The 27,827-nt window shown below is 45.5% G+C and overlaps 1 protein-coding gene across 1 annotated transcript; it reads left to right on the top strand.

The window, feature by feature from the left end:
• The first annotated feature begins 833 nt into the window (after window positions 1-833).
• On the top strand, window positions 834-27,827 carry SUSD3 (sushi domain containing 3). The gene is made up of 6 exons (XM_041399605.1): window positions 834-1,374; window positions 14,683-14,871; window positions 17,210-17,357; window positions 20,182-20,349; window positions 21,773-21,829; window positions 26,849-27,827. Exons 1-6 carry the CDS (start codon window positions 834-836, stop codon window positions 27,057-27,059), a joined length of 1,314 nt encoding a protein of 437 aa, XP_041255539.1. The 3' UTR covers window positions 27,060-27,827.

Genomic DNA, 27,827 nt, shown 5'->3' with positions numbered 1-27,827 from the left:
CTGAGGCCTCCCTGACATAGGAGTCATAGCTCATAGGAAAGAGTGCTGTGGCCAGCAGCACACTGAGCAGTGTCACCATCTCATGTGGGCATGATCCTGCTCCATTTGATGTTTCCAGAAGAGCCTTAAGAGGTTTTTCAGTCTATTTGGGTTTGGTGCAATTGGAATTTAATCTCTCTCTAATCTGCTCCTGCAGACTATTTTTTCCTTCTACTTCCAAGGTGAAAAAAATAATGAGAGGGTATAACGTGTGGAGAGAGTGTTAATAGCACCAGTGTTTGGTGTGTGCCCTAGACTATAGGCTCAGCACCAACACACAGAGCTTCTTCAACAGAATCAGTAGTTCTTCCTCTTGTTTTCTGTGGACACACAGTGCAGACCATTAAAGGCCTTTTTTGGATCCACTGCCAGTGTCAGCAAATCAAGGATCTCAACGAACACTGCTGAGACCCAGACTCACGGTGGTAATGCTGCAAGGGCAGTAAGTGGCAGGGGGTGACATGTCCAGGATGTGATAAGCACAAAATGACACACACAGCGTGTGCAAGGCACTTGGGTTTCACCAAGTAGCCTGCGCATGTTTGTGTGTGCCACCCAGCCCCAGAGAGGATGATGGATCTGGAAACCATCCAGTGGGTTTAGTTGCAGATCCCAGTGAAAACAAACACAACTTTGCGGACCATAAACTGGATGTATGTGAGAGATTCTGCTCCTGGAATATAACCACATAAAGAGCAGTATACTGTGTTTGCAAGACCAGACCCACGAGAACCAGACTGGGGTATCTGAGGCTCTGCAGGCTGTGAGCACCAGCCTGGCTGCATCGGGAACTGATGGCAGGCAGCAGAGGAGGACAGGCAGCGGGTGGGTGGCAGGCAGGAATCAGGGCAGGCAGCAGACAGGTTCGGCAGGGCGGGCAGCGAGGGGCAGGCAGTCTCTGCCGGGCGTCGCGGCCGCTGCACCATCCCCGCCCGGCCGCTCGTGGGGTGCGGCGCGGGCCGGGGAAGGGCCAGGCCAAGGCCCGGGGCTGTCAGTGCACGGCGCTATCCCGGGCACCGAGGCTCGGCCGCGCCGGCCCCGAGTGGCCCCTCCTCTCGCTCCGCTGCCCCTCCTGCCCCGCCCCGCGGGTGTCGCGGAGGGGCCGCGGGGCGGGCGCCCGGCGGGGCTCCGCGGGATGGGCCGTGCCGCGCTGCTCCCCCCGGCCCGGCCCCGGAGGGCGGGCGGGTGCGGGTGCGGTGCACCTGCTGGGCGGCTCGGCGCGGCGGGACTCGGCAGCGCTCGGCGGAGCCATGCCGGCTGCCAGCACACCCGGGCTGGACTCTCAGCGCACCTCCGCGCTAGGGCGGGACAGCGGTGGCCCCCGCGGACACACAGGTACGAGCGTGGTCCCACGTCGTTCCTCGCACAAGTTCCCGCCTGCGTCGCAGCGGAGGGGAGGGAGTATGCCAGCGGGAGTAGCGGCAAACCCCGACCAGGGTGCAGGATCTCTCCCGCGTAGATGCGGGCTGACCGGGGCAGGTTGCGGTATCCCTGGACAGAGGTGTTGTATGCCCCCGGGGAGGGGCGCGGCAGATCCCGCCGGGTGGTTCCGGAGCCCCCCGCCGCTGCCGTCCCGCTCCGTGCCGCCTCCGGCCGGTCCCGGCAGGCGCGGAGCGCGGAGGGGACGGTGATCCGCACCCTGAAGTTCTCGGGCACGCCTCGAGATGAGTGTCCCGGAGCCACCCCGACACGGGGGGGTCCCGGCAGGTCCCGGCGAGCCTGGAACAGCTCTCCCAGGGCTGCACTCGGGGCGCCGAGCGGGGCCAGCGCTGGAGTGCGGGTCGGGCGGAGGGCCGAGCACCGCCAGGGCTGCGCACGGCAGCCGCACTCCGGAGCCGTCCGAGCGGCTCACCCGGGGCTGCTGGGGCCCTGGGTGGTGGGGTGTGATTGCTCCCAAAGAGGAGGCGCTGCGGTTCAGTGATAGAAGTTTGGGGTTCAGTCGCTGGGATGGCCACGGGCACAGGGGGCGAGTGCGTGGGGGCAGAGGGGAGTGTCTGGCAAGGATGGAAAGTGCTGGCTCTCAGAGACATCGCTCCTGGGCGCATATCACCAGGCTGGGAAGGAAATTAAGGTATCAGTGTTTTAATGGAATATGGTAATGCATTGAGGGGTGGAATGAGAAACCAATCAAAGCTTTTTCCTTCTTATCTTTCTCTTCCCTGGAGTTTTGTTACTCAATTCGATTGCATAGACCATAACGTCCTTTCAAAACCTCTTTGGCTTAAGTGGGTTCGATAATTTGGAGATAATGCGAGGTGACAGAGGGTCTGAACTGGTGGGAGATGTCCGCTGCACAGGGCTGTGGTGTTGGTGGGTGTCTGGGCCTGGAGGGAGCTGAACCGTGGTCTGGAGCTGCTGGCCCGGGCAGCAGGAGATGCGTATTCCCAGCCACAGCCACCTCTGGAGTCCAGGACCCAGGTGAGATGGAAGGATGCTGGAGCTTGGTGCAGTTGTGGTGGCCTGCTTCTTGCTGGGGTTTCTTCCTCTTTTCTTCAGATCACACAGTAGATGGGCTTTTCTTTGGCTTCAATGCAAGCAGAGCTGAGTGCTGCTAAAATCCAGGGATCTCCTTCTCATGTGCAGCCTGTTCTCTCATGTCCTTGCGATTTATTTGGCTCGTGAAGTTCTAACAGACTTCATTAATGACCTGATTTTGTTGTGCATATAGAAACTGGCAAATGTATTTGGGCTACTAGCATAGCAATGCTTTAAATTGTATCCTCTGAATGTGCTTGACTGTTTAATTTGAGTTTAATATATCAGTTAATTTGAAAATGCAAAACAAGTTCTGGGAAATGTGCTTAGAGAATTAATTCAAACACAAGGGTAGACTCTGTTGCTCTAGCCTGATAGTGTTGCTAATTACTGACTTTTCTCTTTTTTAAAATAATGTATATTTGGTTGTTTTTATGTGATGTGTCAGAGTCTTGTGGGGCTGGGTTTGCCCACACTATAAGGAGTTTTGGAAGTGGCATGTCCTGTGTTACACTCAGCCTTTCTGATTCTGTGTAGGTTAATCTTGCTCTGTGTAGGTCTGTGGCAAAACATCTAGAAAAGCAAATCTGCCAAAAACTATTTGGTGTTCAAGTTAGAAATCCACCCTCAGTTAATCCCTTGGATATCTATAGACCTGGTTCCTTTCAACCATGTGTCCAGCCAGAACCACAAAGACCATTTTTTTTCCAAGCCAACTACACCAAAACTGTGGCACAGGAGTTCTCAGTAAGGTGCTAATCTGGAATATGCTGGATCAGGGCTTGGCTGTGCTGCATTGGCTGTAGGATCATCAGCCATGCTTGAGCCACGCAGCTTTGCCAGACCTTAGCCAGATACAGCCTCTTCATGCTCTTCACCCTCTTCACCCTCTCTTCTGCTTCATGGGGCTTTTCCATGGTGCAATTCCACCTTCGCAAAAACCCATTTGGAACTATTGAGTCAGGTGGATGTACTGCTGGCAACCCTAAGCAGTTTAGACAGCTAAAATGATAGCTACTTGTATGATTTTAAATTAAACTCTTGTTCATCTAAATGTGACCATGTTATTTATACATTAGGATTTGCTGCCAATTGTTGCACGGTATTTGTACAGTATTGCATCATGTCCTTATTGGTGATCCTTTTTGATGCTGAGTACCCCCTTACATTATTTCAGATCATGAGCAATAAGGTGATAATGAAGGTTTGCACAGATAAACTCCCTCACATGTTCCTTTTGAGAGGATGAAAAATATGTGGCAGGATTTCCATTTGAATAAACGCATGAATGAGAGAGAAATTAAAGGAAGTTCCTTAGTACAGCCCTGATGCCTGTAGTATTTAGAGGTCTTAGAGCTTCCTGAGAACAGCTGTGAGATTCAAACACCCTGCACTTTTCCTGGTCTTGCCTTCTTTTGAAGGACTGACAGGAGCAGGGAGAATGATCCCACCCTCTGACTGGGGAGGGTCAGCAATGTGCTTCCCTGAGGAGCTGTGGGAGCCTGGCTTACCCTGAGGGAAGGTCAGTAAATGTGTAGGGCAGGAGCACGGGGCAGGGGAAGAGTACAACAGATGTCTGGAGCTGGGAAGAAGCCTTCTGTCCTGTGGCTGTTACAGTGTCACTGCCGTGCTGCGGTAGTGCTCCGTGGACACGGTAAATTCTCTGGAAACGCCTCTGAGACCCTGAAAGTCTTGTGCCAGGTGACCTGAGCACTCCCCTGCCCTGTGGGAATCGCCACGGAGCAGGGTGCTGTTGTCAGCCCATGCCACTGAGGTCCTGCTGCCTCTGAAGCTGCCCAGAATATACTGGGATCTTTTGGGTGGAACAGGAAAAAAGAGAGAGGAGCACAAAGGCATATCATTATTTTTAGTCCTTATGTTGCTGAAGTCGGAGGCTCTGGCCCTCTAGTTATCCAAGGTTATCCTTTTTTTTTGCTGTGATTCCTCTTATTCCTTAATACCATCCTGTAGCTCTTTCAGACCAGGTAGCACATACTTCTGCCAACATAGAGGTGGATTGACAAACACATCAGTGCAGCCACAGACAGAGGGACAATAAGTGCAGGATCTGGCAGAAACACTCATCATGACTGGTTTTAAATTAGTAAAAATTTACACAACAGCCCAGGTCTCACTGCTGGGCTGTTGTCTGTAGTTGTGGTTCTGCTTTCCTCCACTTTCCAGACCAGGGAAGGGGAGAGGTTTCATGAGGTGGGAAATGCTGCAGGCTGCAGTGAATGCTCTATTCAGACCTAGCTGCGGAAGGAATTATCTAGCAGACACCACTGAAAGAAAGGGATGGGGTCTCTTGCTTAGAACAGATAGAAGTTGCAGTTTGCTGGAGGATAGGGGCGTGACAGCCTGTATTGGCTCAGTTGTAGCCTGGATGTTATGGCCGTGGTGGGATGCCAGTACCAGGGTGGATGTACCTATGATGTGACTTAAGCTGTCTGTTCTTTTGTTGTGATCCCTTTTGGAGATTTCCCCTAATTTGTCCTAAACCAGGACAGTGAGCAACTTAATTTTTTTCTGAAGTGAGTTTCCTTGGCAGTGCAGAAACTGAAGTTATGTTACTAAGAACTTACAGTTGCTCTTCCAGGACAGCAAAACCAAAGTTGTTCTTCAAAGCCAGGAGTGCTGCTGCTCTGCAGTACAGATGCATAGAATTTTATCACCTTGTCCCTGTGATCCTCAGATGTGGTTCTGTTTTTAGGCTGCAGAAGAAAACATGGATCCCAATTTCCATTTCCACAGGGCAGAAGGTGATACAACTTGGAATATATGGGTTTGTAATTAATTTCCCCAGGGTTATTTCTCCTTTCTTGTTCTCCCATGAGCTCAAAGTCAAACTTTGTATGAAGTAACGTAAAAGAAGTGACAGTTGCAGAATGTCAGCTAATTGGCTTTATCTCCTGTAGTGCAAGGAGCTAATCTGGGTGGTTAGGCATTTGCACCAGGCATTGATACTGCTTTGAGGGAAGGATTTTTGTGCTTGTCATTTAAGCATTAGTACAGTACAAAATGGAAAGAGAAGAGAGCTTTTGGGTTTTCTGAGTCCTGCACAGTGCAAGATTGTTCCCTGTGGTATTCTCCAATGCTTCGTCCTAGCTACTCTAAAATTACCTAGGCTAGAGAGACAGACTGTTAGTAGACTTCTGAATTTCAGCTAATGAATGAGGTGAGCTGAATGCTTTGGATCCAAAATAGTGAAATTTGAAAAATCACAAGTCAGTCTTAAAACAAAGAAGCACCCCAATGCTAGTGGTTAGCCACTCTCGTTTGGTTGTCAGATGACAGAGAGAAATGCAGAAGTTGCAGTTTGAGCAACTGCTCCCCAAAATAAATCAATTCCTGTGTCTGCTGAGGGTCTCAGGGATGGGGTTGAGCTGGTGCCTGGATTACAAATGAGCCTTTGCAGCAGAGCAGAGGCCCTGTGGCCCAGCAGCATCTTTAGGGCGGTCAGTAGCTGCTTGGGGGGACAGCAGTCACAGCTACCTCAGCCCACACAGGAGTGGTGGTGGCTGGTAGAAGCAGTGTTGGGGAAAGGGATGGGTTAACTGCTTGCCTTTCTTCCAATAGACCTGGGAGAGATTATTCCATTGTTATTTCTGAGACTAAATAAAGCCAGTCACAATGCTGCTCATGTATTCCAGACTCCTAAGGAGAGTAGCTTTGATTGGGAATGAATTTGAGGAGAGGTCAAAATGGGGACAGAAGTTGATTAGGGTGAAGGGGTGGTGTACAAAATTCTCTGAGTGCATGTGTGTGCTGGGAACAGCATGTTGGGGGGATGATTTGGCCTGTGGGAGCTCAGAGAGGTGCAAAGGGCACGTTTTGGGGTTTGGTTTTTCCTGTTCAGAAGAGCAGAAATCTGTGCCTTCATGTAAAAGCAGAATTACACCCAGGAAGGTTTCTGCTTACAGCCACAGTTATTTCCAAGATCTTTGCAAGTTGATTGGGTCAAAAGAGGCATCTGGACTGAACACAGGAGTTCTACTTTGCTCTAAGTAGTGGTGCCCCACAAAAGCAGGGTCAGTTTTGCACAGGCAAGAGAGCTCTGGTGTTTGGCCCATTATTCTTAATACCTGCAGAAATTTCAATTAGGACTAAGGTTTTCATTCATTTTAATCTGTTTCAGCCCAGAAGCTGAATTCTCAGGTGTAGCCTTGAGTTCCCCAGCCATGTACAAAGGAAGGACAGGACATGGGTCTGCCATCTCTGCTCTTTCGAGCTGCTTGTCATTCTGTGCATAACTCACCTGCAGTCCTTGACTTTTTAAATGGGGAAAAGCAAACACAGTGCACTGGTTCCTGGTCCTTATACTGGCACACTTGTCAGTCTTCATGCCGTCTTGCAGCAATTCCTGTGTGCAGGGAGGCTGAAAGCCGGTGTGTTTGCTCACTTGTGCTGTTAAACGTTGCTAAGCCCAAGCAGCTCCTGGCAGGATGCTGTGTGGCTCTCACCGAGCAGTCTGCAGGTTGCTCTGGTGGCCGTGGCCAAGCTGCTGGCTGCATGTTTCTCTGTGTGAAGCCCAGAATAGGAAAGCCAAACTCTGTCAGGAAAAGAATCAACCAGGAGAGAAGAAAAATAAAAAAATTATAACACAACAGAGACGGGTTTTAAATCTGGCTGTTGGTTTCTCAGCCCATTAATGACTTCTATCACCAAAATAAAAGGCATGCTATTTCTAACATTTTTAGACTGGTGTCTGAAAAATCAATTATTCACAGAAATTCTTGCTGACAGTTGTGGATGCTAGGTCAGAGCTCTGTGGTGCGCATTTCACAGCTTAACACAGCAAACCAAGGACAGGATTAGCTTCAGATTGCTCTTGGGAAAGACTTAGGGAAGCCAAAGTGGGCCAGCCAGGGGGAGGGAATGCAGGTAAGGTCTGCAGCATCCAGGCTTGTTTTGCTTAACAGAGTGGTTGGAAATTCCCCATGAAAAATAACAAACCTATATTCCATCATCTGTTTTAAAACAGGAAAGTGGTTTCAAAGATAAAGGGTTGAAAAGTTTCTATATTCTTTGCAAATCAGTTCTTTGTGGAAGTGCAATTCCTATGCTTTAAGCTTTTTTGGCAAAAAATTAATATATAACCATCAAGCAGCATGCAGATCTGGTCACCTAAAATTTCACATTGGGGATGGATTTTTAGTGACTGAAATGTTTTTTGTCCAGCTCTGGACCCTTCCTCCTTGAGAACTTTTCTGGTCAGGGTAGGTCAGTGCAATGTGGCCCCAGCCATTCACAGAGGTTGTGCCCAGTCTGGCAAGTGTTGCACATAGGCAAGAGGCCACTGGCCACGTCATCCAGGCACATCTGCTCTTATCAGCCCTGTTCAGTACCCCAGCATGTGCGTGTCACTGTGCACAAGCCAGATCAAAGAGTTGGTGCAGGCAGATAACCCAGAGCCAGGCAAGGCAAATATGCAGCCAGGCTGAGCTCTGTGTCCTGCAGCAGCCAGAGCAGTGGAGGAGAGAGGAGCGTGTTGAGGGTGGGCAGTGCACATGCAGGGATGCTGCCCTTCCTCCAGGGATGCTGCAGGAGGCTTCCCATGGGACAGCACACCACCTCTGTGCTGTCCACTTCTCTGGTGGGGCATCCTTCACCCTTCCTCTATCCATGGCTGCTTTCCCTGTGCAAATACATCTGGGGTTTCTTTTGGCTTCTGCAGTGGCTGGCTTTCCAGCTAGTGGATCACTTTGCACCCTCTGCAGAAATGTTACAATTTTTTAATGAATCAGAGATTATTCATGAGTACTGGGAAAAAATAGTGGTGAGAGTTGAGATTATAAACACACAGACTTCACTGGCCTAGTGAAGGGCGCCGGCAAGGATGCGCCCACCAAAACCTGTTTGAGAACAGAGGGACCTGGTGGCAGGGGTAAAGTGCACACTTGCCCTGGGACTCCCATGTTTGCAGGTCCCATGGTGACCTGTGAGAATGGTGAGGCCCTGGCACAGGGTGCCCAGAGCAGCTGTGGCTGCCCCTGGATCCCTGGAAGTGTCCCAGGGCCAGGCTGGACAGGATTTGGAGCAGCCTGGGACAGTGGAAGGTGTCCCTGCCCATGGCAGGGATGGAATGGGATGGACTTTAAGGGTGCTTCCAACCCAAACCATTCTGTGATTCCATGAAAGCAATGCTGCCCAAAATGTGATGGATGTGGGAGTCTCAGCACCTGAACCCTTGCATGTTGTAAATTACATGTGCTGAAAAATCAGTTTTACTTGCAAAACAGACCACAGAATAAAATGAAGGAAGTGGGTAGGAGTGAACCTGAGGTATCTGCTATAACAGAGGTAGGAGCAGAGAGCTTATTTGAGCTTGGATTTGCAAACACAGAAATAAACTCTCTTTAAAAACCTTTTTGCTCTCCTTAATTGTGTGGAAATTACATATTAATGGGAGAACAAGCTTTTCTGAAAGTGTTTTACGAATGTTTAGTAGTGGCCTGTAAGAATCATCAGATATTGGGTTCCCTCTATCACACTTTAAAAATAGTTTTATCAATAGAAACACGGAATGTTTTATGGGAAATACTTTCATTCAGAAATGCTGATGTGAGGCAGGTGCCAGAACCACATATTAATAAGCTGCATTTCCTTTGTGACAGATTGTGCTGTGACAGACGAGTTCCTTAGGTGACTGCAAGTTTTACCCTCTGCAGCTGTCCAGATGTTCCTCTATGCGACTGACCCAGAGGAGCAGTCCTGTGGCTGCTGTTCAGTCCTTGCAGGTCCCCATCAGAATTTGGGGTGTGAAGCTCCCAGGGCAGTGGTGGCCAAGCCCAACCCTGCCTCCCAGGTGGTCCTTGCACTGATGGGTGTGCAGAGGGCTGAGTTTCGGTGCCTGTGGTTTGTGCCACATCTGAACCTTCAAAGCTTCCCTCAGGGAGTGATTTCATAGAGCCACATCTGTGTGTTGGAAGGCAGGCAGGTCTGTAAGAGCTTTCCCACATCTCCACAGCAGCTTCCCAGGGACTGCAGCACAGCTGGGGATCTTGGTTAATCTCTGCAGCTTCTATAGCCTGGGTCTCACCCTGCTCTTTTACTGTAGGTCTGGTATCATGTTTATGTTAACTTCTCCAAAAGCCATGCCAGCATCTGGATTTTCTCATGGGAGGATCAGATCCTGGTGGCCATTTGTTGGTTTAAAAGCCCAGCCCGACAGGACTCAAGGCCAGCTCTGCAAGAAATTAAAGGCATGGTGGTGAGGAGACCAATGCCAGGGCCAGAGAGTTTCACTCTATACAAGATTCTTTGCTACATCTTCTTTATTTCACATTTCACTTTTAGCTGCTTTTCTTTTGCTTTTTAACACAGTGAGCTCTTCCCAGAGCTCTTCTGTGAGATTGCTCTGGATGCTTAAAATGCCTGTGATTTCAGGGACACCAGTTCCTGAGGTGTTCTTCTGTAGGAAAAGAGACTTGCAGCAATAATATTGGTGTGTTTATTTTCTACAGGGTTGATAGAGCCTAGTGTTCTGTTTCTCTCTGGCATCTAGTTATTCCAGCATATTTTACTGGTATTAAATCGCCAACAGTAAGCAATGCAAAGGGGTGTGTAGGAATGTGCCCCCTAATGACAGAGTGGCAAAACTAACCTTTGTCCCCCAAAAAAGAAAGAAGCCCAGAAGTTTGTCTCAAATGTTAGGTGAAAAGCCACCTCATAGGGCCTCAGGGACTTTACCAAACACTAGAGAACATCTAATTGGATAGAAGCCAAAAAGTCCCACCTGAACCATCAGATAGAAAAGAACAGAACAAAAGAGAAGAGGGGCTTTTGTGAAGTGTTTCTACCAGGAGCAGACCTCTGTACCTGGCTCGAGTTTTTCTGTTGTTATTTTGCCTTTTATTATACCTTTTTTGTTTCTAACACCGCAGCAGAAGCCATCCTGCTTATTTTATGCCCCCAAAGCAATAGCTGAGCTATCCTTGGGTGTATTAAGTGTTTTTCGAGGGCTTATAAGAACTGGCCCTAGAAAAACAATTTAATAGGGGTGACCTTTGTGTGTCTGGGAATAATGAGGTGAAGACATGGATCGCTCTCTTTCTGGACAGACAGCAAGTGGCAGCCTTGCTAACATGCTTCCAGGTAATTACTTCTGTAGTTTAGATAATTTTGGTAGATACTTGTGCAATTTATTTGATTTTACTCACTGTTTTGCTGTGGAAGGAGCACAGGAAATGTTTACCAGGCAGGTATGCCCAGGTTGCTCTCTCATTTCTTTTTCTTATCAGCAAACAGAAACTCACACCTTGCTGATAGTGAAACCATATGTTTCCTCTTTTTGACAAATCAGTTTTGCAATACAGATAATCCTGGCTGCACCTGAGAAGAGATATTTTGGATTATTTTTACATTACTCTCTATTTTTCACTGCCTGGAAATGATGTATGTGTTTATTTCTGAATGCAGAGGTTGTGTGAATTAAGAGGTTATGGAGGACACTGTGCTTTAGCGTCTGTCTTTACTTTGACAACAGTTATTTCTCATATGCAATTACCTGTATGTAGTAGCCAGTGCCATTCTGCACTGCCAGACAGCAACATCAGATTCAGAGATTTTCTGAACACTGGATGTCCTCTCAGCATGAGGCCAAGCTGAGAATTGTGTTTGTATAAATCAGCTCCCGCTCTACAAAAAACTGCAGAAATAGCTGCAGAAACCGGAACCATAGAACTGTAGAATCACGGGAGGTTTTGGGATGGAAGGAGCCTCAAAGCCTATCCAGTGCCACCCCTGCCGTGGGCAGGGACACCTTCCACTGTCCCAGTGGCGCCCAGCCCTGTCCAACCCGGCCTTGGGCACTGCCAGGGATCCAGGGGCAGCCACAGCTGCTCTGGGCACCCTGTGCCAGGGCATCCCAACCGTCACAGCCAGGAATTTCTTTCCAATACCCCATCTAAATGTACTGTTTCAGCCATTCCTCCTTGTCCTGTGCCTGCAGGCCCTTTTCCAAGGTCCCTCTCCAGCTCTCTCATGGGCCCTTTAGCCACTGGAAGGGGCTCTAAGGTCTCCCCTGAGCCTTCTCTTCTCCAGGCTGAGCAATGCCAATGCTTCCACCCTGTCACCGGAGCAGAGGGCCTCCAGCTCTCTAACTGGGGGATTTATTCAATTTTACAGTTTTTCATTTTTAGATTTCGGGGTGCCAGTTATGCAAACCAAGACCTGAACATGACATTTTCTAGATATTTAGAAAAGAAATACAAATCAAAATGTAAATCTGGTCAGCACAAATGTTTGTGTTTTACCAGGCAGAAATGCAGCATAAGACACCAGTCTCAGCTGAAAACAAAAATAATATTAATTCTATTAATAAAAACAGTAATTAAATTCTTGATTATAGCAGATTTATTATGATAAACATGCCTGAAGAGTATTAAAAAAGAAGTCTGTATGGAACATCTGCTTATGTAAGTATAAGGATGGAAGCTTACTTAAACATGATTCTTTGGAGATGTAAGGGTAAAATTAACCCAGCAGAAAAGTGAATGCCATGGCCAACTGCAAAAACATTACAGGTAGCTAATAGTGAAGGACACTAGAGCTCACAGGAAAGTTTTCCAAAAGCATTTTTAGAAGACAATTAATGATTAAAATTAGGGCAAATTTTATGCAGAGAAGCTTAATCCTAGCTTGGTTGAAATTTCAGAAGATCATTCTGGCAAATCTCCATCTGAGTATTTCAATAAATGCATTTGTGAAAAGCAAAAAGCAGTGACACATTTAAGTTTTTGGCTTTAGTGGGAAGAAATGGTATTGAGAGAAGAACAGCATATTTTAAAAGAAGAACAGCGTTTCTCCTCTGCACAAGTGCAGGTACATGAAGTTGTTGATCAACTTTCAGCTCAGGTACAGAAGGTTTTGGATGTGTAGCTCTCATTGAGAGGTTCCAGTCCCAAATACATTCGTATGGGAAAGATCCTCTGGGCATGATCCCTGATGCTGTTCAGCCAGGGCAAAGCATGGAAATACCCACATTTTCAGGGGATACTGACTAGTAGACATTTCTGTAGAGCTCAAGTGGAGCAAAAATAATTTTAAGCCCACAGCTGAGGAATGGTGCAAGGATGGGGCAGGGAAGGTTCAAAACACTCCAGTAGCTACAGCTGCACGTGTTACTCAGGATGGTCAGTGCTGGATTAAATGAAATGTGTTTTGAAAGAAAGGATCCAGTGCCAAATTGTTTGTTCTTTGGAGAACAAAGAGTGAACAGTGAGTCCAGGTAAACTCGCAGGTGTGCATCAAGTCCAATTCAGCTCTAGTTACTTTTTGCATCTTGTCCAGCTACAAGATTCACCAATGTGGACTCTAATAATGTGGTTTGATGTCTAAAAATAGCCTTGAAATTGTAAAATGACAAAAATAAAAAACAAAAAACAAACAACTATATGTAAAATCTTTATTTTGCAGATTAGGACAGTGTATTCTCATGGTAAACCACAGAGTGATTAAAGTGATTAAAATAAAAAGAAAAGCCCAAACTCGTAACACTCATTTGGAGTGAGGAGGAATTGTTCAATACATTCTGTATGTTCCAGGAATGGGATGTGGTCAGGAAGAGGTGAAAAGAAACCAGTCCTATAGAAAATATTTGCTCTCACTGAGGCCAATTGCTGCTGTAGTAAGTGGCTGAAAGAAGTGGCAAAACAAACAGAAATAATCAGCATGGAATTAAGGAGCTGTGGTTTTAAAAGCTAGTGCTTGGTGCATATTTACTCAGTAGATTAGCCTAGTAATTGTCACTGGGACTTCTGTTTGGTCTTTTCCTGAGATTCCTTTGGGTTTGTTTTCCAGGGACAGCGAGTTTAAGACCATGAATTGGAGATAGATAGGTGGGATGCCTGCCTGCTGCGGTACGATCTAGGGGCTTAACAACAGTAATGACATGGGGAGAGTTTTAGCATTCAAAATAAAATAGATTTGCTCACAACATGTGGTTCTGTCAGGATGTTCTCACGGAGGCTGTAATTTCTTTTTGCCTGTAGATGTGGAAAATGTATTTTCCCCATTTTAATATTTTTGTGTGTGCCATCATAGTGCTTGCAGCGCTATGCCTCTGAGTTTTCTCAAGTCGTTTGGAAATCCAGTGAAAAACAGGGAACTTGGGCTCTGATGCAGAAGCAGTGCTGGTATTCTGTGAATGTTAAAAATAACCTAGCTTCTGGATTCTGTCAAAGCACACATACAGACTCAGAAAAAGTATTTGTTACCTTTGAAGTCATCCATATGTTATATGTTGTTTTAATCACCTCTCATTGAAAGTTTTGTTTAAAATTGCTGAACAAGGAATGTTGTGACAATAAAACCTAGTGTATGAAGTTAAAGGCTAACATGAGGTGCCCAAGGGGAGAACTGCTCCATAGCTCAAAGAGCAACTGTATAAACAACAAAGTAACAGAAAAGTGGAATGAACAAAAATTTATTAAAAATTAATGATTTACCATAAAGCAGACTCTGTCACTTGAAAAGGGAGATAAGTTATATGTGTATGTCCTTCTATGCTCTTCCCTATTGTTTTGACCCTGCTGGCCCCTTTCAGCCAAGCCAACCAGACATGCAGTGCTTTGTAAAGATAAGAAGTTGCAGTCAGATCATGCCAAGATGCTACCAAGTAGGCTGAACTGCACGATCAATTCAGTAGATCTTGGAAATTTGTGTGGGGGTAGGCACGTAATGAATATTCCCAGCCAGCCTGAGCACTGAATTAATCAGAATCCAACAACACAGAGATTCACAGGGGCCCGTGCTACTCAGAAATTACTTTTTTTTGTGGTTTTTTTTTTTTTTTTGTTTTTTTTTGTTGTTGGTTTTTTTTGTTTTTTTTTGTTGTTGGTTTTTTTTGTTTTTTTTTGTTGTTGGTTTTTTTTGTTTTTTTTTGTTGTTGTTGTTGTTTGTTTTAGTGTTCAGCGTGTACCAGTGTGAGCAGATAATGTCACAACATGAGTTGCTCTGTGCCGGGGTGAGGCAGAGGAGCTGTCGGATGGCGCTGATGGAGGGTAGCCGCGGGCTGATGCTTGGCAGAGCAGCCAGCATCGGCCACCCCGAGGTCCGGCGTTTGTTTTGCCCATTAACTGTGACTGATTCACATTGTGGTGCCGATAAAACCTCAGCGGACGCCTCGCTGAGTTATTTTTTTTTGTTTGTGTGTTCGCTCCGCAGGGCAGTGCCGCCGCCTGCTCCCGCCGCCGCTCGGCTCCCTGCGCGTCCTGCGCGGCAGCGGCACCGACGTGGGCACCGTGCTCGCGTTCCGGTGCTCGGCCGAGCTCCAGCTGCAGGGACCGGACATCGTCACCTGCGTTTGGAAAGGGAACGGCACGCAGTGGACAGCCGGAGTGCCCTCCTGCAAGCGTAAGGCTCTTCCCAAACCGTGCCTCTCCCTCTGGGACGGGGTGCCTTCATTTTGCCCTGCCTATCCTGCAACGTTAGGGTTCTTTCTAGATACAAAGGAAAAGACAAATTAAATTTTCTTCAAAGTTGCCCCACTGATGGTAATTCCACTCCATATATGTTCTGACATGCCATTATCACGACACACAGAAGAGATTCTGTTGGATTCATCTCTGATCTCATGTCACTGGTAGCGCCTGGAATAACTCTGCCTCTAGCTAAAAGCTGTGTGCTTCTTTAGAGAATGTATGGGTGTCTCAGTTTAGAGACAAGTTTAGGAGAAAAACACTCTGGAATGAGTGTTTCCTCTAAAAAAAAAGGGTTCCAACAATCCCTTTCCACCAATAAGAAATGAATACTAGTGGATGAAAGTGAAAAAACCAATCGTTTATTGACAAACAGACTGCCCACATGGCACGGGAGAAAAAGTAAATAAATGCTAGATATTGAACTGTCAGGCCTTAACACACACACCCTCCTGCCCCGGGGAAAAAAAAAGAAAAAAACAAAAACAAAAAAAAATCCACAAAAACCCACAACTCCAGAGCAAGATAAAAAGCCACAACGGCCGCTGGGGAGAAAGATGGCACCAGGTCCTGCCTCAGGGAGAAAACCAAAACGTTCCCGCAGCAGCTGGCACGCACAGATGGGAAGCCGGTGCATCTGTGCTGTTGGTCCCTTGTCCCCAGACACAAGAGGGGAAGCAGGTGTGCTTTCCCTCCCCGGTCCGGGCTTTTTCCCAGGTCTGGGGCCAAAAAGGAGCAGCCCCTCTCTCCCGCGGGGCCCGGCCGATTCTTCTCCTGGTGCTTGTTCTCCCTGATCTTGGGCCAAAACCGAACCGTCCAATTCACCTCGAAAAGCAGCTGAAGGATTGCTGCTGCAGCCTCTCCAAGCCCAGGAAAAAGAAAGAAAAAAAAAAAAAAAACCAACCAAATTTCCGCCTGGGCTAACAAAAAAACCCAAACTAGCCAAGCAAAACCCAGACTGCACCACAGCTCCCAGACGCGGGGAGAGTGAGGCTTTGAAAAACCCAGCTTTGAAAAACCCAAGGCTCCCCCTTTCCCCCAGACCCACCTTAAAGACACAGCAACGATTTTGGGGCGTAAAGCAGAGGATCAGGGAATAGACCATCATCATAAATCACCCCAGCACTATGGGAATGACCTACTGATGGGCAAGCATATTTGTGAACTTCTTATGTCCTGGCAGTCTTTTCTGACAATGTTTTTGCTGTAAAAGAAGAATGGTGATATTTTTTGAACAATTCTTGGTTGTTGCAGCTGCATGGGAAATTCACCATATAGAGAAATAGTGTCTGAATGACAACAGCATTAACTACCTTTTAGCTGTGTTTCTGCTTGTTTATTATAAGGTTGTTAATAGTTTGACCAGAAGTAGACCCAAGCAAATCTTGGTACCTCTGAGCTTTGAGGTGCCTTAGACCTTGTGTCATTTCAAATCCCCACTGGATACATTGCTCTTACAGACACTTAGTGCTCTCTCCCACACTCAGCTATTCTTACCTCTTCTTTGGAGATCCCATAAAAGAAAAAAATGAGATAAATCCTTCCTCTAGAGGCTGCAGAAATAGAATGCTTTGTGTGGAGCTCAGCTGAACCATTTGTGATGCTGGTCATTGTGACATTGGGAGAACTAGCTGAGTTTTGAAGCAAGACTGCTCCAAGTGAGTTGGCATTATGAGAGACGTGCGTTAGCTGTGCCACATCACATTCCTACTCCTCCTTTTGTCTGAATAATTCACTTCCAGCTTCAGATCCCTATGAACACTCAGCCCTGCATGTCACTTCTTCCATACTCCATCCTTCCCCAAACAGAGGAAGACCTGTTGTTTGCTGCAAAGAGGATGTAATTGCATGGAACTGTCCTTGCTCTAAATGGCTTCTTTAAGCTCATTTACCCATGTTTGTATTCATTTCTGTAGCTTCAGTCCTTATTAATAAAGAGTCTGCAGCTCATCTGCATTTGATCTGCTGGCAGACTTGTGCTTTTGAGCTACTGCAGTGCTAAGGGCACTGTGTTTAATTAATTGCAGTGGTGAAATGCTTGTGAACAATTTATTAGTAACTTACAAACAGGAGATTTTTATATAGTCCGGTTTGAGGCTTGCATATGGTCAAAGCTGAAGCCAAGAATCTCTGGTATCTTGACACATAGTAATGTGAAAGTCCTCACTGAGCACAAGTGTGAAGCAGGCAGGTTTCAGTGTGGTTTAATGAAAATGTGAAAGATAAATTCATGAACTGATCTTTGAATCGTTTCTGTGTTTGCTTTACTGCAGCCATATCAAAATACGAGACTTTTGGCTTTAAGGTGGCAGTGATTGCCTCCATTGTGAGCTGTGCTGTCATTCTGCTGATGTCCATGGCTTTCTTAACTTGCTGTCTGATCAAGTGTGCGAAGAAAAGTGAGAGGAGGAGAGCTCAAAGGTATGTCAAGAAGACAGTTTTAATAACAGTATAAGAGTGTACATCATATGGACCCCATTGCTGTGATAACAAGTGCTTCAAGGGATTTGCTGCTTGCAGCACTGAAATGATGTTAATTACTTAAAATCCTTAATTTGTAGGTCAGGCTTTAGGCATAGAAGAACTTGGAATTCCAGAGTATTTAAATTCCTGATGTCTGTTAGTATCAGATAACCTCAGCAGGCCTAGGCAGATAGGGATTTACCCAGGATTATGCAGGAGCTGAACACACAAATCTTATTTTCTGGCACAGCATTGCTCTCCTCAAGTTATTGAAGATTGGCAGTGTTTCCCCTTTTCTCCATTTATTTTCTTTTTTTCCTTTCTTTCTTTGAACACTGCTGGGAAATGGAATCTCCCTGTGTCAGAGCCATCCAAGGCCTCACCATCTGCAGAGCATCCCCAAAGCTGCCCCAGCATGCGGCTGAAGGACGGAGGATTTTGTCTGCAGCACAAATCAGTGGATTATAAACAGGAACAGGAAAATGCCAAATTTTCAGTCCAGTTCATTATAAAAACTCAGTGTGGATAGTGTCAGCAGGAGCACATTTACCTGTAGGCTGGAGCCAAGCTGCTGTTGCCCATGAGAGCATCCACCTTCAGCACTGCTGCAGAAACCTTTCCACAGGATCTTGGTTTCCGTCTCACTTTTCTTGCTGGTTATTCCCACCAGGCCCTCCAGTGGAGTGGAGGGAGACTGGGGAAGACAGTAGTGAAGGTTTCTGTGCTGAGCTGTGATTTATCTGAAGCTGTGTGGGAACCAGCTGAAGGGGGAACTCCTGTCATTTGAAATCCAAGTGTAGCCAAAATAGAGATTTTCTGTTTCTCTTAAAAGATTTTTTTTTGTGTCAAAAAATGAAAGTCCTTAGTGGCAATCATAATATTCAGGTTTTTACTGGTAGCATGAAATAAGTTGCTTTGAAATGAAGGGTTAATTGACATTTTTGGAATTGCCACTTTTCTTTTTGATAAGACTATTCATATCACAGTCCTTGTTTTTCATTTATTTTAAATGAAGTTTTGTAAAAACTAGCCATTCTCATTATTGTGATGACTTGATAATTTTTCTCTTACCAAAGAAAAGCCCTTCACACTGGACACAATGACCTGATTCTGTCATCAGGCTGTAAAATTATTCCTTTTGCTGAGACCTTGTCAATTCCCTGCTCCCTTGTGCTTCTTTCCCTGTCTCCTGAAGGAGCTGCTACATCCCATTGGCAACAGAGCCCAGCTCCAAGGAGAAACCTGGGGGCACTGCAGGCATTGTGTACCTTATCCCTTCTGTCAGAAAGAACTGAAGTCATGTACAACGTGTCCAAGTCATGGGAGAAAAAGTAACATAACCCTGTGCAAAACTTGTGAGGTGGAGTGGCAGCATTTCTGTTGGTAATGGAGGTGGAAAAGTGGATTGACTTCTGAATGCACAAATCATTAATCTGACAAAAAGCTGCAGGCTTGATAACTTAATACAAAATGAGAACTCTTGGGGAGGAAATAATGAAGTAAATGTCTCTTAGACCAGATCTGAAAGATGAGGTAACCTGTACCTATGGAGCAGAGTGGATCTCCTCACCTTGCCTGAAGCTCTGAGATCTGCATGTCTGCTTCTTTTGGCTCTTACTTGGTCACCTGGGAGATCATCTCTGCCTGCAAACCTGCCTTGCATGGTGTGCAGTGATCTTTGAAGTACCAACTTGTGTTTAATAGAATTATAGAATCATTAGGATTGGAAAAGACCCTTAAACTGAACTGTCAACACAGCACTAACACCATGTTCACAGCTGAACTGCCACATCCATGTGTATTTTGAAGAGAAAAGGGATGAAGGCTGCTGAAAGTCCTCCCACCATTCAGCCTCCTCATAGATCTTGTCCTGCTGAGGAAGTGTGGCTGCTGTTTTCTTTGGAAAGAGCAGGATTGCATCCCAAGAAGACAGAAATGGGACCAAAATCAGCATCGCCAGTTCTCACATTTGATCTTCTCCCATCAGCCAGTGAGAGAGTTTGTGATTCTGTGAGTCTTAGACTTCTTTTAAAAACAAGAAAAGAAATGGTGGATTATTTTTCTCGCCTTAGAGTTGCAGAGAGCAGCATGAAAACAGCTCTGAATATTTCCAAAAGAGAATTCTGACAGTGGGGGAATATGCCCTGTGCTTAACAAAGGCAGCACTACCCGTCTCCTCCATTTTTAAGTAAATATCTTTTTAACCTGCCTGGTGATTTTGGAAACATTAAGAATAGCAGTGATGCAAAAAGTCACAGAAATTTTTTTTTTTCCTGAAATAAGTTATCCCATAAAATGGAGATGATACGAAGTCTTTTCACACACAGCAGGTTGTGGCCTGATGTCACTGTTGAAGGTCCGTTAGAACACTGACATCATCCCACCTTATATGACTTTTCTTGCGACGTGTAATCTGGAAAAACACGGGATCAAATGGACATAATTCTTGGAGTTTTGTTCCTTTGAACTATCCACTGGTGCTCATAAGAAAATCGTTCTCATTTTCTTGTTTGTTTGCTTTTGTTTTTGAGGAGTGCTGGGCAGTTCTTAAAACAACACTATTTTACACAATAATATTTATGCTATTGAAGAGCTCCCTATCCTAGGGTGTTATTTAAATCTCTGCAAGTCTACACATGAATTTCAGCACGTGTTTAAGTGCTTTCTTCAGTACACCTGGAATGAGATTTAAACTCTAGTGAGTCAGGTCTGTGGTCAGATAACAGCTCAGCTGTACAGCCATATATCACAAAACTGTTTCTACTGCTTTGTTTATTCACAGAGAAATGCAGCTGTGGTACCAGCTGAGGACTGAAGAGCTAGAGCACATGCAAGCTGCTTACTTTGGTTTTAAGGGAAGAAACAATAACAACAACAGTAAGAAACTCAGGAATACATCTGGTTTTGGTGATGTGACTGACATGGCATATGATAACCAAGGCTTCTACAGGTAAGGCTGTTAAATAAAGGTTTGAATGAGTTGATGGGAACCTGGCTAATCATTAACCAGAGCTAAAACCAGCTATGAGAGCAGGTATATCAGTCTGTGCACCCTTAGCCAAAAGTAAGCTGTTTTGCATATGGAGAGTGGGCACTGCTTGTAATCAGAGATGGAAGTGTCATTAAAGGTGATTCTGAATAAAACCTGGAATTGCTCTTGGAACAGATGGGACCCTTCCTTATTTATACCTTGTTCCCTTTTTCCACTCAAATAAGAGCTGTTTAATCAAGTAATTTCAAGTGATTTCTATTCTTTAATTCTGTAAAATGAATAGACATGCAAGGTGAGATGGGGGACTTCTGCTGATAGATTTCATGAAGACAACAAATGGCCTGTCGGTTTTGTATTTCACTTGCAAGATTTTTTTTTAGTGTGTGTAACAAATTAGGCTAAGTTTCCTCATCCTGTGTCCATCTGGCTTACTGGAAACAGGAGAATGGTGCAGGCACTGGGGAGGTGCAAACATGGAGCTGGGCTGTGCTGGGGGGACCAGAATGGAAGGACACATTACCTGTCTGCCTGATTGCTGTGGTACCGTTTCCCCTCCAGTGTGAGATGGGAATGTTGGCAGCCTGGAGGAAATCTCTAAACCTGGGTGCAACCACTGTACTGATTGTCCAAAGAAATAAATACAGGCATGTGGCATGGTTGGAAAACAGCAGCAAAACTGAGGGCAGGCAGCCCCAGAGGAAAGATTCTATATAATTCTGCATATCCATGGTCAAGAACCAAAAGAGAATTTAACCAAGATTCCTCAGGGGAGGTTGAGGCTTGACATGAGTAGGCATTTGTGTACCAAGAGGATGGTCAGACCCTGGAACAGGGTCGTGGAGAGTGGGTCAGTGCTGGTGGCCCAAACTGGCATTGCTCAGGGGGCATTTGGACAATGCCCTTAGTAACGAGCTTTAGTTTTTGGTCAGCCCTAAAGGGATCAGGTGGTTGGACCCAATGATCCTTGTGAGTCCCTTCCACTGAGATATCTCAGTCTAGTCTAGTCTACTGTAGTCTATCAGCACCCTATCCCTATTCTAACCTACCCTATCCTCTTGTGTTAAGGTTTCAGATATTTGGAGGAATTTCCCAATGCATCAAGAGATCTCCGAGCACAGCAGCGATCCTGCTTGGTTTTTCTAGGCAGGAGCTGTCTGAAGAAGCACACATCTTCTCCTCCCTGCCTTTTCCAGGGCTGTGGTACATGCTGTTTTCTGCAGCCCAGCCATGGGAAGTGGCTCTGCAGCCCACTTAGAAGGGGAAGATGAGATGAATGCTGCCCATGTCTGACAAGGGAGGGGGTGGGGGCCTGACAAATTCAGTCATTTTTATGATAGCTTTCTCTCTTTTCTCAAAGAAACTGTTCTGCTGCTTCTTGTAGCACACGAAGTATCTGGAAGAGTAAGAACTCCTCCACCCTTGAAGAAGACTCTCTTGAGTATGTCTTAATTTATTTTTGACTAGAAAAAGCATGTAGGTCATGCTACTTTTCAGACTTAATTGAATAGATTTTGAGATTAATATTTTGATTCCATACTTTAGGGTCAAAATACTGTAAGAAGAGATAAAATAAAAAGCTAATTCTTTTAGGTAAGACAATATAAAATAAAAATTCAATTCTTTCAAGCAGGTAAAGTATTAACAAATACAGATTTACAAAACAAATAAAGGTTTACAGACAAATTTAGGATTAAAACACTAACCAGTTAAAGAGGGGCCTTAGTATGCTGGCAAGATAATTTTGGCTGCAGTGAAGTGGCACAATGTGGGTGCAGAGTGCTGATGTGCAGAGGTTATAAATAACAGAGAAGCCCAGCTGTGTGGCTGTAGGGGCTCCACTGTGCTCTTCTGGACCTGGCTGCCACAAAATGAGAACTTTCCCCCCTCATGTTTGAAGCATATCACAAACATCATGAATATGTAGTTTTGCAGGGAAACATTGAATTTTAGTGGCAACTGCTTTAATTATAATGATCCTAATTCTGACTGCTTTTCTGGTTGAATAAATTGCTTTAAAGTGATAAGAAATATGTGTACAAATACCCGGGATCATTAACTACAGAGTGCCATCACTGCATATACCACCTCTTTCATTTGGATGTAAAGAATCATAATGAGGATGAACATACCAAATTTTAGCAGAAGATCTTATATGCAGAGCTGCAAGTATTTACAGCATATTTACTCTATTATATTATTGAAAACACTCCATAATGTTGAGCAGGGAAAAACAAGTTTCAGATCATGGTGCTGCTGGGAGGGAGGTGTTCCCCCAGCATTGCTTCTGAGAAGTTCAGGGAGCAGAGATAGCAGTTTTCTCTGTGGTGCAGAAGTTTGAGCCAGATTAGCTGAAAACAAGGGTCTGTGTCTAGGGAAGGGAGATTAGCTGCAGCCCTGGGCCACGTAGTTAGAGGAGAACAATGTCCATGAGCCTCCAAGCAGTCCCCAGGAGGACTGCTGGGCAGAGGGCTTGTCAGCACGTTGGCGATGGCTCTCGGAGCCTGACTGCAAGATGTACCGGGATGGGTTAGTTTTGACTCAGTTATTTTCTGATGAAGGATAATGCTTGACCCTGCAGTAACTCTTCTCTGGAGCACTTCTTGGGCACTCACCTCCCGAGACAAACAGCCCTCTGCCATCCCAGCAACCAGCAATGTGGGAGAGCTAGGACCAGCCATCTGCCCGAGACAGCAGGTTGTCTTCTGCCTCGTGACAGGCACAGGGTAAAATATCAGTAATGAGAAACTTAATGGCAGCTGTCCTTCCTCTGTGCCAGCTGCTAGTAGTGTTTGAGAGATGGAGGTGAAGGTCACTGAGATGCTATGTTAAAGAAATGGGTGTCCAAAAGAAGAGCGGGGTTAGCTTAATGCTGACAAGGGCTACGCTCACCCACTGCTCATGGTCAGCTGCAGCTGCTCCCCAGGTGAAGGTGTTCCAGGGCTTGACAGCTCTTTGTGTGAAGAATTTTTTTCCCAATATCCAACCTAAACCTCCCCCAAAATGACAGAGCTTAAAAAGTGCCTTCAGTTTTCAGCAAGGAGGCAAAGCTTCACAGCAAACTAGTGCAACAGCCTTAGCAGAGCTGTTGCTCTAGGAGTACAGGGTGAGAAAACACAAATAAGCAATTGCTCTGATAAACACCATTGCCAATTTTTAAATCTGTAAAGAATTGTCCTGTCCATTGCTGTAATGTACATCAATTACATTTTAAGCATCCATTCAGGAAGGGGGCTGTCCTGTGCTTGTTTAAGCAGTTTGTAGCATTTACACTTGTTCTGTAAGTGAAGCCATCAGTTCTATAAAAACACAAGGAAATGGAAATGTTCTGTGCCAGAAATGGGATCCTGAATCCAACTGGAACCACTTTTGGTCTGACAAAATATGCACAAGCTAGTCTAACATGGTGAGAGCAAACAGCAAACCCTTCTGGCATTAAGAGGCATTAAAAAACCAGGCACTTCTCTTTTGGAACCTATTTATATATCAGCATGTGTAGAAGATACCATCCCAGGTGCAGCACAGATAGCAAGTGTAAAGAAATCACTGAGAGAGCTCATTTCAGTTTGCATTATCTTCCTAGTGATGGTCAGAAATAGCCACACCCTGGCTCTGTTGCTCTGCTTTTCAGTGTAAAAGTCCTGTAACCTGTTCTGGAATAGATATTCCCTTGACTCAAGGGATGTGCTGATTTTTTGTAAGGGAGAATTGATGATCCAGCATTTTCCATACTCAGGAGAACTGAATGTAGCTGTACACTAGCTCCTTTTCATTCTCTGTCAGGTAAGATGACAACCAGAAAAAAAAAAAAGTAGTCCAGCTCAAAAACGCAATCTAAAGAGAATCAAAGAAATTTGGTGTGTGTGGTTTTTTTGTTTTGTTTTGTTTTTTTTTTTTTTTTTTGTCTAGCATGGAAGCATTTGGAAGAAGTTGAGCATTCCAAATTTGGACTGTTTAGAGGTGAATTATTTTTCACAACTCTAAGTTCATTGTCTGTGAAGTAGCTGATCTGACTGCAGAAGCTAGTCAAATGGAAAAGCCCATGTCTCAGTAGGGTTAAAGTCCTCCTTTCAGCTATTCACACAGCTGGAGCATATTATCAAGAAGAAAAAATCCTTCTGCAGAGAAGCAGGCTGGTATATTCTCCCACAGAAGATATTTTTAGTCGCTGAAATTTCTGTACCAGAGACCTTTCTGGCTAAAAGATGCTTTACCATTCTACCTGGCAAAAAGCAAATAAGGGCAATCCAATAACAAAGAATTCCAACTGAAAAGGTTTTGTAAAAAATCACAAAGCCAGCATGCCATCAGGAGAGGCAGCCCAGCTTTTTCAGCATCACTGTGGGGTTTAATGCTGCATCACATACAGCATCCATTGATACAATTGTATGGAATTGATACAGTTCCCTACACGAAATGTTTGATTGCATGGCAACATGAAGGGGAGGAGACCCAGCAGAGGAGAGGAGCAGATTTCCTTTCCCTTCTTTTCCCTGCTTTTCCTTGTGACTGGTCCAGCCTCGAGCTTTTCTATTCATGGAGTTGTTCTTTTTTTACCTATTGTTTTTCTTGTGCTCTGTGCTCCCCACCACCACCTTTCAGAGGCTCACATCTTCCCAGTACCTTTCGACATGCAGGTTTCAAAGAAAGCTGAGACAGGGAAAGTGAGCTGTGGTTTCACCTTGGGGCCCCGTTAGAAGGGTAGGATAAACTGGCTTTTAAGTTACTCCTATTTCTGAATTTGAGCCTTAATTGTCATTGCAAGAGCTCGAAGGGGGTATGTACAGCAACATGTGCTTTCAATAGTGCTGCTATTATTGTTTTTATAATGCTTTCCTGATTACCCCAGGGTCTTGTACAAAGCCACTAGGCATACAGCAAGAAAAAATCCCCTCCCACCCTCTAGTATAAAAGCTGTTTTGAGATGCAGTGCCAGCACCAGGCAGCTTTGTGGCTGCGTTCTCACACATCTCGGATGTCCTGTTAACAGTGTTTTCCCTCCAGCAAGGAGCAGCTCTCATGTCACACAGAAAAATATTCTTGTGAATCCTCTAAATCCCACTGACAAATGCTGTGATGGCTATTCTTCTCCCCTGATGGGAGCTCCAAATTTTATATGTCAGATAAAGGCTGTCCTTGTCAAATGCATCATGCACTTGGCTGTGCAGCACCCAGGGCGGGTTTATATTTATGGTAAGGGTGCAGAGAAGGGTTCTGATCCTCTTGCTGTGGTGTTTTGAAGTAGCCAGTTGGGAACTGGAGTTAAGGAAAGTTGAACTGCTTGAAAATACAGTCATGCTTATTCGGGACAAAGTACAGAGCTTCCAAGGATGAGAGAGCAAACTGAAGACTGTGTCTGACTGAGGGTCATGCACACAGCAAAGCCCACTGCCTGCACAGTTGTCCCTGGGTGCCACTGCAACCCTCTTAATAGCTCTTCTCATCCTCTGCTGAAGTGAAACCCTGCTGGCTTCACTGTCCCTCTGATGTGCTCAGGGTTTAATCTATTGCAGGGAAGAGAGGTGCCTGCTGTCTCACCCTACACTTATAGAACCACATAATGGTGGAATGGTTTGGATGGAAAGGGGCCTTAAAGACTATCCCATTCACCCCCTTGCCATGGGCAGGGACACATTCCACTAGACCAGGGTGCTCCAAGCCTCAACCAGCCTGGCCTTGGACACAGCCACAGCTTCTCTAGACACCTTGTGCCAGCAGATGTCAATGAAAGCTTAATAGTTCCTGAAATGGGAGGAATGGGTTGCTAAGCCAGGAGTATATTTCTTCTCCAAGTACGGTTTTAGCCAGTTTGGGTTCCTGAGTGGTGGAATGTGGGTAATTGAAGTGTTTCACAACATTTGTAGGGGAAAACATCAGAGTGGGATGACCATTGCCCAGGTGGACTTACTTATTGCTCTAAAACCAGCATAACAAGACTTGAGCTATAATTCTGGCAGAACAATTTGCAAATACTTTTTTTTTCAAAGGCTGTTTTGTTGGCCCAGGCAAAACTTTATTCCAGTCCTTCTCTGTCTATGTGCTGATTTGATTTGATTTTTATTTTGACCTTTGACTACCATCTCAAGAAGATGGAACTAAGTTCCTTATACTGTAAAAAAATAAATAAGTGCACAACAGCAAGTATCTCAGAAGATTTTATTTTGGCAGCAAGGTGTGCAGCATTACCCCATGTAGCTTCTGTTCCCTGATGGCAGGTTATGGGGTGCTCAGTGCTCAGTTGGTACCCAGCAAAAAGGTACTTGAGGTCTTGTTGAGGCTTTTACAGAGACACAACTCTTTGCCCCGTTGCTGCCAACTGATTTTGATGCTGGGAGAAGCAGTTCTTTATGTTACAGCACAAGTCATTTGCGAAACACCTGATGTGCCAATAAAATGCACAAATTCTGTACCTTCGCCAGAATTAATGAAACAGAAATAACTTTTCCCTTTGTGCTTACAGGTCCCAGGAAGAGCGGACTCGGGATGTCGTAGTTGGGTGTTGCAAAGACAGCAGTGACCTGCTGAAGGTAGCCAAGAGCAGTGGTGCACCTGGGGCACACATGGTGCCAAGACACAACACTGAACTGCAGACGGTGAACTCCATACACGTTGTTGAAGTCTACAGTCATAAGGATAGTTACAACAAACCAACCTGCCAGTTACCTGTATAGCTGGTGTCTGAAATGCAACTGCTTCTCTGGACCAAAATGACACGTCAATAGAAATATGTGCCTTAAAGACAACATAGAACGTTTATTATTCATATGAACTGTAAGTTTTCTATATTCCAAGATGGTTATTTAAGAGAAATGCTTCAAGGTCTAATGCAAATAAAAGATGTGAATATTGGGGCTGTCAATCCAGAGCTGTTCTCTGCAGTGTGCTGTGTAGTGTGACCATGGCGAATAATGCCCTTATGCACAGTGAAGAGGCATATTTGCCTCATATGAAGTAGCTGATAATAATTGCACACCTCTCAGATTCCAGTCTTCTCTGAATCAGTGGGTTTTGTAAGAATTTCAGAAAGAAAAGTCCCCCATATTTTTACAAAATAGAATGATAGAACTACAAAACAAATTTGGTTTTAATTAAATGCCCCATTGTTTTGTATCGGAAAGGTCTTTATTCATCTGCTCTGTGTTTAGAGACCATGTAAGACTGGGTGCAGCAAAGGCCCATCTGCAGGTCTGCCAGCCTGTGGGAGAGGAGATGGCACAGGGAGGGGTGTGGTGCGGTGCTGTGGCACACCTTGGGGCCCCCACCAGTGACCTCCTGTAGCTTCTACTGGTGTCCCAGTGTGAGAGCAGTTGGTGTGCAGGTGGGGAACAGCAGTGCAGCCTTCCTGGAGCAGCCAGCTCAGGATCGCTGCAGCATCATCCCTGTGAGACCTCTCTAAATAAAGGGCTGAAGTAGCTTTTGAAAGCCTGCCTTCTTTTCCT

The sequence above is a fragment of the Onychostruthus taczanowskii genome, unplaced genomic scaffold (assembly GCF_017590055.1).
Source record: "Onychostruthus taczanowskii isolate IOZ18803 unplaced genomic scaffold, ASM1759005v1 scaffold166, whole genome shotgun sequence".
Classification (NCBI taxonomy): Eukaryota; Metazoa; Chordata; class Aves; order Passeriformes; family Passeridae; genus Onychostruthus; species Onychostruthus taczanowskii.
This window is presented reverse-complemented; position numbering and strand designations above follow the sequence as displayed.